At 39.2% G+C, this 13,824-nt stretch overlaps 1 protein-coding gene across 7 annotated transcripts in view; it reads left to right on the top strand.

The window, feature by feature from the left end:
• Positions 1 to 13,824, top strand: part of ZNF451 (zinc finger protein 451) — a 106,102-nt gene that overhangs the window by 16,445 nt on the left and 75,833 nt on the right. For all 7 annotated transcript variants that reach the window (XR_005010871.1, XM_036766854.1, XM_036766850.1 and 4 more), the window contains exon 3: positions 11,870 to 11,950. Coding sequence is in view for 6 of the 7 variants with exons in the window: in XM_036766854.1 (XP_036622749.1) it covers positions 11,870 to 11,950 (81 nt within the window). In the remaining variant the exon portion in view is untranslated. The remainder of the gene's footprint in view (positions 1 to 11,869; positions 11,951 to 13,824) is intronic.

Raw genomic sequence — 13,824 nt, 5'->3', positions numbered from 1 at the left:
CTCTATCACCCCCCTCCCCTCTCATCTCCTTTTCCCTTCCTTTCTTGTAGGGCAAGATAAATTTCTACGCCCCATTGCCTGTGTATCTTATTTTTTAATTGCATGCAAAAACTTTTTTTTTTTGTTTTTGAACATCTGATTTTAAAACTTTGAGTTCCAAATTCTCTTCCCTCTTCCCTTCCCACCCACCCTCCCTAAGAAGTCGAGCAATTTAATCTAGGCCACATGTGTATCATTATGTATAACCCTTCCATAATACTCATGTTGTGAAAGACTAACTACATTTTGCTCCTTCCCAACCCATCCCGCTTTATTGAATTTTCTCCCTTGACCCTGTCCCCTTTCCAAAGTGTTTGTTTTTGATTACCTTCACCCCCATCTGCCCTCCCCTCCATCATCCCCCCCCTTTTATTTTTTTTTCTTCCTCCCTCTTCTTTCCTGTGGGGTAAGATACACAACTGAGTATGTATGGTATTCCCTCTTCAGGCCAAATCTGATGAGAGCAATGTTCACTCATTCCCCCCTCACCTGCCCTCTCCCCTCCTCCCACAGAACTGCTTCCTCCTGCCACCTTTATGTGAGATAATCCACCCCATTCTATCTCTCCCTATCTCCCTCTCTCAGTATGATGCTCTCTCATCCCTTAATTTCATTTTATTTCTTTTAGATATCTTCCCTTTATCTTCAACTCACCCTGTGTCACACATATATATACACATAGATATATACATACATACACATTCACTTATATATATACATAAACATATATATATATATATATGCATATTCCCTTCAGCTACCCTAATACTGAGGTCTCATGAATCATCCATGTCCTCTTTCCATGTAGGAATGTAAACAAAACAGTTCAACTTTAGTAAGTCCCTTGCAATTTCTGTTTCTTGATTACCTTTTCATGCTTCTCTTGATTCTTATGTTTGAAAGTCAAATTTTCTATTCAGTTCTGGTCTTTTCACTGAGAAAGCTTGAAAGTCCTCAATTTTATTGAAAATCCATATTTTGCCTTGGAGCATGATACTCAGTTTTTCTGGGTAGGTGATTCAAGGTTTTAATCCTAGCTCCATTGACCTCCGGAATATCGCATTCCAAGCCCTTCGATCTCTTAATGTAGAAGCTGCCAGATCCTGGGTTATTCTGATTGGGTTTCCACAATACTCAAATTGTTTCTTTCTGGCTGCTTGCAGTATTTTCTCCTTGATCTGGGAGCTCTGGAATTTGGCGACAATATTCCTAGGAGATTTCTTTTTTGGATCTATTTGAGGAGGCGATCGATGGATTCTTTCAATTTCTATTTTGCCCTGTGGCTCTAGAATATCAGGGCAGTTCTCCTTCATAATTTCTTGAAAGATGATATCTAGGCTCTTTTTTTGATCATGGCTTTCAGGTAGTCCAATTATTTTTAAATTATCTCTTCTGGATCTATTTTCCAGGTCAGTGGTTTTTCCAAGGAGATATTTCCCATTGTCTTCCATTTTTTCATTCCATTGGTTCTGTTTTATAAGATCCTGGTTTCTCATCAAGTCACTAGCTTCCACTTGCTCCAGTCTAATTTTTAAAGTAGTATTTTCTTCAGTGGTCTTTTGGACCTCCTTTTCCATTTGGCTAATTCTGCCTTTCAAGGCATTCTTCTCCTCATTGGCTTTTTGGAGCTCTTTTGCCATTTGAGTTAATCTGTTTTTTAAGGTGTTGTTTTCTTCAGTGTATTTTTCAGTATTTTTTTGGGTCTCCTTTAGCAAGTCATTGACTTGTTTTTCATGGTTTTCTCGCATCCTTCTCACTTCTCTTCCCAATTTTTCCTCTACTTCTCTAACTTGCTTTTCCAAATCCTTTTTGAGCTCTTCCATGGCCTGGGACCAGTTCATGTTTTTCTTGGAGGTTTCTGTTGTAGGCTCTTTGACTTTATTAATTTCTTCTGTCTGTATGTTTTGGCCTTCTTTGTCAGCAAAGAAAGAATGCAGAGTCTGAGACTGAGTCTCGGTGCGTTTTCGCTGCCTGGCCATAATCCCAGCCAGCTAACTTGAACTTTGAGTTTTTCAGTGGGGTGTGACTGCTTGTAGACTACAGAGTTCTATGTTCCACGTTTGGGGGGGAGGTGCCAGCTCTGCCGCACCAGCACTGCTCCTTCCCCAAGGACCCCCAACCCTAACTGGGCTCAGATCTTTGGCAGGCTGTGCACCCCTGCTCTGATCCGCCACTTAATTCCTCCCACCAGGTGGGCCTGGAGCCAGAAGCAGCAGCAGCCGTAGCTGCCCCACCTCCGCTGCCCCCGGGGCTTCGAACCGCGAACTCCTTCCACTCCCGCAGCTTTTCCCACTAACCTTCTCAGCAGTCTGGTGTTTGTGGGTTGAGAAGTCTCGTAACTGCTGCAGCTCACTGAATCAGGGCGCTAGGGCCTGTTCCGCCCGGCTTCTGGTCTGGATGGTCCAAGTCGCTCAGTCTGGGCTCTGCTCCACTCCGTTCCCAGCTCCCAGCTCCGTGCGGGATAGACCTCACCCAGAGACCATCCAGGCTGTCCTGGGCTGGAGCCCTGCTTCCCTCTGCTGTTCTGTGGGTTCTGCCGTTCTAGAATTGGTTCAGAGCCATTTTTTATAGGTTTTTGGAGGGGCTCGGCAGGAGCTCAGGCTGGTCCCTGCTTTCCAGCCGCCATCTTGGCTCCGCCCCCCTAGTCTATTTTTTAAGGTGTTATTTTCTTCAATTTTTTTTTTGTTTCCTTTACCAAGCTGTTGACTTGTTTTTCATAATTTTCTTGCATCTGTGTTGGTAAACAAAATGGGCTCTTAGCACTCAGTTCAACCAAGTGCCCTTGAAGAGTTTGGCCTTTGTTTCCTTGATTAGATTGAGAGTCCTTGGTGCCTCCTTGCCTCGGGGGAGGGCCTAGTTTACACATGAGTTTGAGTGACATGTTTGGGACATCAGAGGCTTTTAGACCACGTGGGTTTAAGTCACCTCTTTGTGACAATTTTAGGCCACGTGGGTGAGTCGCATGTGTGACTCACCCTTGACCCTGAAAAAGATACAAAATCAGGGATTGGCTTTCTCATTTTTGGAGCTCTTACCCACAGCCATGGTGGTGCACGTGCCACTGGGCCAGCCCTTGTCATTAACTGAACCTAGATGTTGGTAACTATGAATTGTATTTGGTCTGTCGATGTTTGTAATTTGTTTGTATTTATTTGCTCTGAAGTTCAGGGTGCTGGCTTTTTCCCCTGAACTGAGTGAATGGTATTTGTATGCTGAATTAAAGTAAGCTTGTTAACCCCTTAACGTTGCTTTCCTTAGTAAAGCAGATCAAAAGAACCTGGCCTTTGGCAGCATTCCTGTTGTTGGTCTTGTGTTGGTCTTTCACCCCCACAACAGCCAGATTGTGGAAGCATCATCACCCCCATTTCTCTTCCCATTTTTTTCTCTACTTCTCTTACTTGGTTTTCAAAATCCTTTTTGAGCACTTCCATGTCCTGAGACCAATTCATATTTTTCTTGGAGGCTTTGGATGTAGGAGCTTAGACTTTGTTATCTTCTTCTCATTGTATGTTTTGATCTTCCTTGTCACTATAGTAACTTTTTATGGTCAGAATTTTTTTCTGTTGCTTGCTTGTTTTTACAGCTAGTTACTTGACTTTTAACCAGACCAGATGATACTGTGCCCTTATTTCCAAATTATTCTTTTGTGGGACCATTTAAATAAATAGAAAAGCCTTCTTCAGCTGAGAGTTATATTTGATTCTGTTCTTTACTGTATCACTAAGAAAATGGTGGTTCAGTTGACCCAATTTGGTTGATGCCAGAAGCTTTATTTAATGAACACTTGATTGATGTCTACTGCTACAATCAGTACCAAGTTCAGCCCTTTTTCACCCCCCACATTTTATAGAGGAAATATAGGGACTTAATACTGATTCTTTGGGAGAAGTATAACTATCTCTTGGCACCATTTTTCATTGGCTTGTCTAAAAGCACTTTTGGTGACCATACTGTTGTTTTTTTTTTTTTTTAAAGGTGTTTTATTTATTTTTAGTTTACCACACATGGTTCTACATAGTTTTGAGTTCCAGTTTTTCTCCCCTCCCTCCCCCCTCCCTCCCCAAGACGGCATGAAGTCTCATATAACTGTCATATATAACTTCGCATTGAATTAATTTATGCTCTAGTCAAGTCGTGGAGAAGAATTTTGACCAATGGAATGAATCATGAGAAAGAAGAAACAGAACCAAAAAAAAAAACAAAACAAACAAGAAAAAAAAAACCCCATAAACAAAAACAAAAGAGAAGCAGAAAAGGCGAGCATGTAGTGTGTCTCAGTCTGTATTCAAACTTCGCAGTTCTTTCTCTGAATGAAGATAGCATTCTCCATCGTGAGTCCCCTGGAATTGTCCTTGCCCCTTTAGGTTGCTGAAAGAAGCGCAGTATGTCAGGGTTGGTCCTCACGGAATCCACATATCTGTGGCTGTGCACAACGTTCTCCTGGCTCTGCTCCGCTCACTCAGCATTATGTCGTGTAGGTTTTTCCAGGTTGTTATGAAGTCTGCATCATCCCCATTTCTTATGGCACAATAGTATTCCATCACCTTCATATACCACAGCTTGTTCAGCCATTCCCCAATTGATGGGCATCCCTTTGCTTTCCAATTCTTGGCTACCACAAAGAGAGCTGCTATAAATATTCTTGTACATATGGGTCCTTTTCCCGCTTGCATGATTTCTTTGGGATACAACCCTAGAAGTGGTATTACTGGGTCAAAGGGTATGAACATTTCTATAGCCCTTTGGGCATAGTTCCACACCGCCCTCCAAAATGGCTGGATCAGCTCGCAACTCCACCAGCAATGCAACAATGTTCCAATTTCCCCACATCCTTTCCAGCATTTATCATTCTCCTGATTTGTTATTTTAGCCAATCTGACAGGAGAGATGTGGTATCTAAGAGTTGTTTTGATTTCTCTAATCAGCAGCGATCCAGAGCATTTTTTCATATGCCTGTAGATAGCTTTAATTTCTTCCTCTGAAAACTGCCTGTTCATATCCCTTGACCATTTCTCAATTGGGGAATGGCTTGTATTCCTATATATTTGGCTTAGCTCCCTGTATATTTTAGAGATGAGGCCTTTATCAGAGATACTAGTTGCAAAGATTTTCTCCCAATTTTCTGCTTCCCTCCTAATTCTTGTTGCATTGGCTTTTTTTGTACAAAAATATTTCAATTTAACATAATCAAAATTATCCATTTTGCATTTTGTAATGCTCTCTATCTCTTGTTGTTTTTTAATTTTTTTTTCATGCTGTTTGTTCTTAAGGTGGAATAAGACACAGGACAAGTTTATTGTGTATACTTTCTGCCAAAGAGCCAATATATACTTTCCATGAGGTCTGTTAGTAGTCATGTTTAGTTATATTCTTAACAGAATCTGTGCAGTTTATTCTTGTTTAGTCCCTTTGCATTGTTCATTTATGGTTCTTTTCTTGTGTTGGAACTTCAAAGCTTCTATGCAACTGTGGTCTTTTCAGCAAGAATAATCAGAATACTCCTTCGTTAAAGATCTATTGCCCGCGTGGGCCCCCCCGTAATATAATGCCTTTGCATTATATTCATTTTTGTTTTGTAAGTTTTTCTTGGTGCTAAGTCTATGCCCTTTGCTTCTAAGCTTTATACTCTTTATGATGTTGACTGCTAAATCATGTGTGATCCTGATTGTGGCTCCTTGGTACTTGAATTCATTCTTTCTGGCTGCTTTGCAGTATTTTCTTTGACCTGGAATCTTTGAGTTTTAACTGCGATCCTGGGAGTTTTCATTTTGGAGTTTCAGGAGGCAACTAGTAGATTCTTTCCATGTTTACTTTGCCCTTTAGTTCTAAGAGATCTGGACAGTTATTTTTTTTTTTTTAAGATTTCTTAATATGATATCTAGACCCGTTTTTTTGGTTATGGCATTCACATCCTCTAATGATTCTTCAATTTTCGATTTGTTCTGTTTTTGCTGTGAGATACCTTACATCTTTTTTTTTTCTTCAGTCTTTTGCCTTTGTTTTAATATTTCTTATTGACTCATGGAATCATTGCCTTCTGTTTGGTCCATTCTAATTTTCAGGGAGTTTGTTGCTTCAGCAAGTTTTTGCACCTCTAAGCTTTTAGTTAAAACCTAAGCTTTTAATTCAAAGCTAAACCTTTAATTCCCTTTCCAGTTTTTTCCTGCATCACTCTCATTTTCCATTTTTTTTTCCTCAAAACCTCCCATTTCGTTTATAAAAACATTTTAAAATAATTTTTAAACTCTTTATCTCTTCCAGGAATTCTAGTTGAGTTTGTGCCCAAGTTGTGTTTTCCTCTGAGGCTTTGCTTATAGATGTTTTGGAGTTATTCTGTGTTTGTGTCTTGAGTTTCCTTGCCTCTGTAATAGCTCTTTTATTACGTTGACATCTTTTTTTTTTGTTTGCTTGAACTTCTAGTCTACTTCCTGACTTTGGATTTGATGTTAGGACTAGGTTTTGCCACACTTCTAAAGAGAAGGTCTGAGTTGATCCTGTTGCTACTTTTTTGGAGTATTGAGTATAGTGTTATTCCAAGATCTTAGGAATAGATTGGGGAACTGTTAAGCATTTTCAGTGTCCTTGGTGGGGCGTGTCTGATCCATTGCTCCCCTCCTGCTCTGAACTCTTCAAGTTCCTGATCTGGGTTTTAGTTAGAACAGTCATAGAATGCTGCTGAGCTAAGCCCCTGTCAGCCAGCTGGGAATTTCCACTGGTTCGGCATGACAGAATTGCAGAATTGCTCTTGATATCTGGGATTCCTGACTCTGTCATTCCTCTTCAGGCTGGGCTACACGCTGAGACTGAAATCCCACTCTGAGCCATGCCATTCTCTAGTCTACTTTTGGACAGTTCTGTTTATTTTTAAATATACTTTTATTTATTTTGTTAAATATTTCCTATTACATTAAAAAATTTAACATTAGTCTTAAAAATTTTGAGTTCCATATTCTTTCCTTTTCTCCTGCTCAGTATATCAGTTATACATGTGAAGTCATGAAAAACATTTCCATATTAACCATGTTGCAAAAGAAAATATACACATTAAAACCAAGAAAAATAAAGTGCAAAAAGTATGCTTCAGTGTACACTCAAGAATTCATCAGCTCTATCTTTGGAGAGCATTTTTCATCATGGGTCCTTTTGAATTGTCTTGGGATCGTTATCTTGATCAGAGTAGCTAAGTCTTTCACTAAAAGTATTGCTATTAGTGCATACAGTCCTCTTTTGGTTCTGCTCACTTCACTTTGCATGAGTTCTTGTGAATCTTCCCAGGTTTTTCTGAAACCATCCTGCTTGTCATTTCTAATAGCACAATCATATTCCATCAAAATCATATACCACAGCTTGTTTAGTCATTCCCCATTTGATGGGTATGCCCTCAATTTCCAATTCTTTGCCACTACAAAAAGAGCTACTATAAATATTTTTGTATAAATAGATCCTTTTCCCTTTTCTTTGATCTTTTTGGGGTACAGGCCTAGTAGTGGTATTTCTGGATAAAAAGTATGCAGTATTTTATATTCCTTTGGGCATAGTTCCACCAGTTCACAACTTCACCAACAGGGGCAGCTAGAAGTATTAAGAAAATTTGCCCTGATAATCATGCCTAACTTCACCTTTTCATAACTTCCATTTATTGTTCCTGGTTCTGCTTTCTGAAATTAATAACAAGTCTAATTCTTCTTTCACTTGATAGCCTTCAAATTCTTGAAGACCATTTTGCCAGGCTAAACAACCCCAGGTCCTTAAATTGATAATCATATGATATCAACTCAAGGCAGAGAACATACTGAATTTGAAGTCTCTGGGGTATCTCACACTCAGCATATTCAAATCAGAATACATTTTTTCTCCCAAATCCTCTTTCCAATTTTCCTGTTACTTTTTCCGAAATCTAAAGTGTATGTCACACAAATCCTCCATCATGCACCCTAGCAGAGAGTGGTCACTTTCCCCCAAGGGTCTATCATTTCCACTGCGGCAACTCGTTCCTCCCTTTGGGTAAGCATCTGATTCAGTTTAGAATTTTGCTGGGTTCGTTTCTCTGCCTTTAGGAGGATAAAATTATTATGTCACAAAGTTACTAGAAATTTTGGTTTTGGCAAAGAGGGGGTGCCATAAGATGTCTAGATTCTTTCTCTATAGCAGGCTTAAAATGTATCTTTAATTATTTAACTATTATCTCTTTCTCCCTCCTTGGTCTTCAGTGTACTCTGATGACAGAATCATTTCTTTTTTCCCCATCATTGATTTTTAACCAAGTGCTTCCCACCATGCTTTCCTGTTTTGACTCCTGGTTTTCTTCACAAGTCTGTCTAGTACCCTCAGATTCCATTTTCCCTTCCCTGTTTTTTCTTAATAAGCTATACCCATGTTCTGACTGTAAGTTTGATCCCATCAAGACTTTGCATTTGCCTTCTTTCATTAGAACAACTTGTTCTTTTTGCTTGTTGCCTAAACTTTGGCCATTTGTGTATGACGTTTGAAGCTATGGGCTTTATTCTACTGGCTTTTTTCTTGGATTTTGTCTCCTGTGTGTTTTTAGGTGCCTTAAACCAGATTTCCTTCACTGTAGCTTGGTGGAGATACACATCAGAGTCTGTTACTCTATCCTTTTATTTATTTATATTTACCTACAATTTTCTTTTTTCCAATTAGATGTAAACAAATTTTAACTTTCATTTTTTTTAAAGTTCTGAGTTCCAAATTCTCTTTGGCCTTCCCTCTCTTTCTCCTTCCTTGAGAAGGGAAGAATTTTTATATAGATTATATATATATATATATGTAGTCATGGGAACCATATCCATATTAGCTATGTTGCAAAAGAAAACACAGATCAAAAAACCCAAAAATAAAAGTAAAAAAACCGAATGCTTCAGTCTGCATTCAGACTCCATCAGTTCTCGCTCTGGAGATGGATAGCATTTTGCATCATAATTCCTTTGGAAATTGCCCTGGATCGTTGTATTGCTGAAAATAGCAGAGTCATTCACAATTGATCCATTGTACATTATTGCTGTTACTTTGTACAGTGTTCTGCCTCCGCTCACTTCACATTAGTTCATGTGAGACTTTCCAGGTTTTTCTGGAAGCATCCTGCTCATCATTTCTTATAGCCTCTCTTGCCTTCCTGCCCCAGTTCACCAATAGACTATTTCCAATGACTGTCTTGAAGCATCTTGAAGTTAACATATCTGAAACAAAACTCATTATCCACCCCATTCTCCTTTTGTTTCTGTTGAAGACACAATTTCCCTTGAATGGTATAGTGGATAGAATCCTGGATTTCAAGTTGGGAAAGAAATGAGTTCAAATCTCTTCTCTGACTCTAGCTGCATGAGCCCTGGCAAATTAGTCAAACCTGTCTAGCCTCAGTTTTCTTACCTTTAAAACAGAGATGACAATAATAGCACCTCCATTACCCAGTAGTTGTGACAAATGAGATGACTGTAATAATAGCACCTACCTTGCAGAGTTTTGTGACAAAGGATGTAAGTGCTCTGCAAACCCTAAAGTTCAATCTAAATATGATTTTCTAGTAACCCAGGTTTAAAATCTACTTACTCACATCCTTAAATCTAGTCAGTTGCCAAGTCCTAACATTTCCACCTCTCTCAGTACTCTCCCTTTCCTTTCTTTTCACTCATCCAGCCACTGCCCTAGCTCAGATTCTCAGCACTTCTTGCTTGGACAATTGAAATAGCATCCTCTTTTGTTTCACTGTCTTAGGAGTCTCTCCTCTTAACTCCATTGGTAACATAGCTGCTAAATAGATATTCTGACATTTAAATATTACAAATTGGGCTATATTGCTGCTCCCTTGTTCAGGAAGTGGCTCCCTATTATCTCTAGGATAAAATAAAGCCTTGGGTCTTAAAGCCATTCACTTGCTTACTTGCTTCCTTCTAGGCTCAACTGAAGTGATTGATTTCTCTCCCAAATTTACTTTGTAAACATTTTGTATTTACTTATTTTTATGTCAGTGTTGTTTCCTCCGAATTGAATATATTAGGCTCCTTGAAGGTAGTTACTGCTTGGCTTTTGTCTTTGTATCCCCAAAATTTAGCACATGGCTGGCCCGTATTAGGGGCTTAATGAATGCTCTTATGTTGTTCATCTCTTCAGAAACCTAGAATGCTTCCCTACCACCTACCAAATCAAATACAAGCCTGTCTGCCTGATTTTCAGGGACCTCATGCACTATGAATGAATAAAAGACCCCATGAAGCAAAGTATTTTGTTGCACAAATTGTATGGCATAAGCCACAGTTGTTAGAGGAATTCAGAAAAGAGGGAGAACAGTGTACCTGGGAGTGGTTAGGAAAGAGGGTAGGAGTTAGTACTTAGTATTGGACTCTGAAGTGAGTAGGATTTGGATAGTTGGATGGAAAAGAAGATATTATTCATGAAACAACAGCACAGAAAGCAGAAATAAGAATACATACATGCACCACAGTGAACACATTATCTTGACAGGAACGGAGGGTATCATGGAGTAGTCGAAAGTAAAGTTGGATACAGTAGAGCTAGCTTTGCTCAACAAGTCATTATAGCTTTTCAAGTAGACCAACTAAACGATTAAAGCATTGTTCTGAGAAGAATTAGTTTAGCAGTGGTACATAGGGTAGATTGGAGCGGAGGCAATATAGTGGAGTGGCAGGATAGGTTAACTGCTTTTTGGAGAAATTCTTGGTAAAGTGTGGTTCTCCTGCTGACTTGACACTTGTGAACTTGTGGTTTAATTCAGTGGTCCTTAATCAGGTCTCCATAGGATATTAAAAGGCCAGGCTTCTGGTATCTATCTAAAGACTTTTTAGCATTTTCTCAGGGGGCTGGAAAGAGTTATGAATTGTTATCATTTGTGACTTGCTGCCATTCTAGTGGAGTTGGAATGACTGAATGAATCATTTATTTATTAAGAGCTTACTATGCACTTATATGTTCAAATGAGGGAGATAATACATATGGAAGGTTTCAGTTGCAAGTCAGATGGATAGGTCCAGTGGTCCTTAGGGTGCGTGGTAAAGCAGATGGTAATGCCTCTTCTTTAATACCAGTTCCACTGATAAAGTCCTATCAATTTGTGATGTTGAACCATTTAACTGTCCCAAGGACTTTGGTGATAAGAAATTTCTCTTTTGGGTCTTTAGTACCTATGGTCGTAGCTCTTCTCCATAGTAATTTCTCCCTTCAGTAATGGAAATTACATGTTGACCCCAAGCCTTAGGAACCAGTTTTCTCACAGTGTTTCTTATAATGAGGCTGATTAATCAACCTTGGTAAGTCATTTTAAGAGTTGAGAATAAGTGTTGCAAATAAGCTGGAAAAAAAAGATATAGGTTGGTCATAGATTTAGAACTACAAAAACTTCAGTGGCTATATAGTCCAACTCACCTCCACCCCTGTTGTACAGATTTTGTGACAGAAAGGGTGATTTGAAGATGACTCTTAAGGTTTAGATCCTGAATGATTGAGAATGGTGGTATCAAAGATAGGCCTCCAATACAAAACAGCTTTTCATGCCCAATGAAAAAATATATCCACATAATAATTTGGTACCAATTTCTTCCCATCTTCGAAAGGGATCAGTGTGGCTTCAGTTTATTCCATAAAGATTCTACTTATTCTCCTTGGGTTTTATATAATATCTTTTTGTTCTTGAGCTCTTCCTGGGGACTTGCATAGCATCTATGGGTTTTCCTTCTTAATGCTGTCGTCTTGCTCCTTTCAGCCAAAAAGCATTTGGTTAATGGTGGAAGTTGTGATTTGAAGAACTGTTCAGTGATTTGTAAATTTTTTCTTTTCTTTTTTTTCCTTTTTTTTTTAGGAAGGACCATTGAGACCTGTCCTTGAATACATCGATCTGGTTAGTAGTGATGATGAAGGACCTAGTACTTCTCATGCTAATGTAAGTACATTGCATTTTATTTATTACATTTTCCAGTTCTTCAATTAAAATGGCATTTTCCAAGAATAAGGGCAGATCCTAGTTAAGCTAGTTAATACTTTTTCTGCTTTGGAGGATTTGGTGATAGAAACCTTCAGAGATTTGCCTGTGTAGCTCACTCAGGTGGGCTAATTAGAGAGGAGTACATCCAGAATCTTCTCTAGAGACTAAACTTCTATTTCTAGTTTTCCTCTGCCACCCTTCCAGTAAGGATATGAGAAGACTTCAGAATGATTAAGGTAAGTCCTACCTGACGGTCTTGAAGTTGGTATGAATAATGGGAAAATGGAAGATTTAAACCCTCTTGATTCCTATTCATCTCTTTCTTCATTGTTTTCATCAGACATGTTATAAGACTGAGACCTCCAGTCCTAGAACATCAGAAATTATTTTTTTGGGCGGGGGACACATTCCACCTATTTATTCTTGGTAAAGAAGGAAAGGACCTACGTTTTCTTTAGGAAGTGGGGTTCCATAAATTGTTATTCATTCCCTAACAACATGATTAACCAACAATCCTATAAATTCCCCCTCCCAAATGTAAGTATTAGTCAGTCATTAATTATGACTTCCTAATTATGTCACTCAGCCCCCACTGTGGGGAAGCAGACTAGCAAGACCCAAGTGTTAACTTTACCAGGTAGATTTCCATAATGAGCTAAGGAGCTAACCTGTATCTTAGCTCTGTGCTCTGTTCTTTAAACCAGCTGCTCCCTTTTTTTGTGGATTGAGGAGAGAACTATTGTATAACCTGTACAAGTCATTTCACCTCTCTGAGCCCCAGTTTCCTCATCCATAAAATGGAATGAATCTTCACTGCTTGTACTACCTACCTCATGGGAAGAATGCACCAACTAAATGTAAATTGTTAGTATCCTACAGTAGTAAACAGAAAGCTCTCCGCTCCCACTTCTTCCATAGGACTGAACAGCTGGCCATACCCTCCCCGCTTATTTTTTAACGGAAAAAAAAAGAAAGCAAAAGTGGCCTTAAATAGTGATGAGATATTTTATTTCAAGTAGGCCCTTCCCCAAGCAGTCTTTTCTATTGCCATTTCCCCCATTTTTAGCAAAGGAGCTGTTTTTTTTTTTCTGGGTGCCAGTGGCTTTTCTGCTTCACCTGTTCCCAACATGGGACCAACGTAGTGGTGGGCCAAGAAATTGCCCTTTTTGATCTATACCTGGCAAACAAAAAGTGATGTGTAGTATAGACACAAACATATGGAACTTAGCAGCCTGTCTTTGTTTCTCCCTCCCTTCTCAAAGAGATAGGGCCCCTGGTTAACAGTTAATAGTGAAAACCAGGTGTGGGGGACTGAATCATTGAACTGGGCTTCATAATCTCTTTGCCAAGGGAATTTCATCTTTTAGTATTAATAATTCTTTATCAAGTTAAGGTATCTGTTCAGTCACTGGACATGCATCTCTGTATCTGAAACTTAATATAGTAGTAAAATCATTTTCTTTCCCTCCTTTGGGTGACTGTGCTAAAGAATGCTTGAATACAGAGTGTCATCCTCTTTGAGCACCCAGGAATTTTCTCCAGCTATAGTTGTCCTCACCCCTATTAAACATAATTGCTTCTATCCCAGGAACTGTTGTAGGAAACTACACTAGTCACCTTTCTTTGAGAGCCTCAAGTGCTAGAAAGTCAGTCAGTAAAGGAATTCAGAAATGGACTTAGCCGCAGCTAAGGCATATATAAATCATCATTAGGTTATGAGGGTCCTATCTTCCTCTATGCACCTTACTTCACAAGAACCTTTAGATCCACTAGAAACCAACAGGGGGTACAGGGGGTTGGAGATCTACTCTTTAGAACCTTACAAAAACAAC

Source organism: Trichosurus vulpecula, chromosome 7 (assembly GCF_011100635.1).
Source record: "Trichosurus vulpecula isolate mTriVul1 chromosome 7, mTriVul1.pri, whole genome shotgun sequence".
In the NCBI taxonomy this organism is placed as follows: domain Eukaryota; kingdom Metazoa; phylum Chordata; class Mammalia; order Diprotodontia; family Phalangeridae; genus Trichosurus; species Trichosurus vulpecula.
The sequence above is the reverse complement of the archived record's forward strand: the minus strand, read 5'-3'. Positions and strand labels throughout refer to the sequence as shown.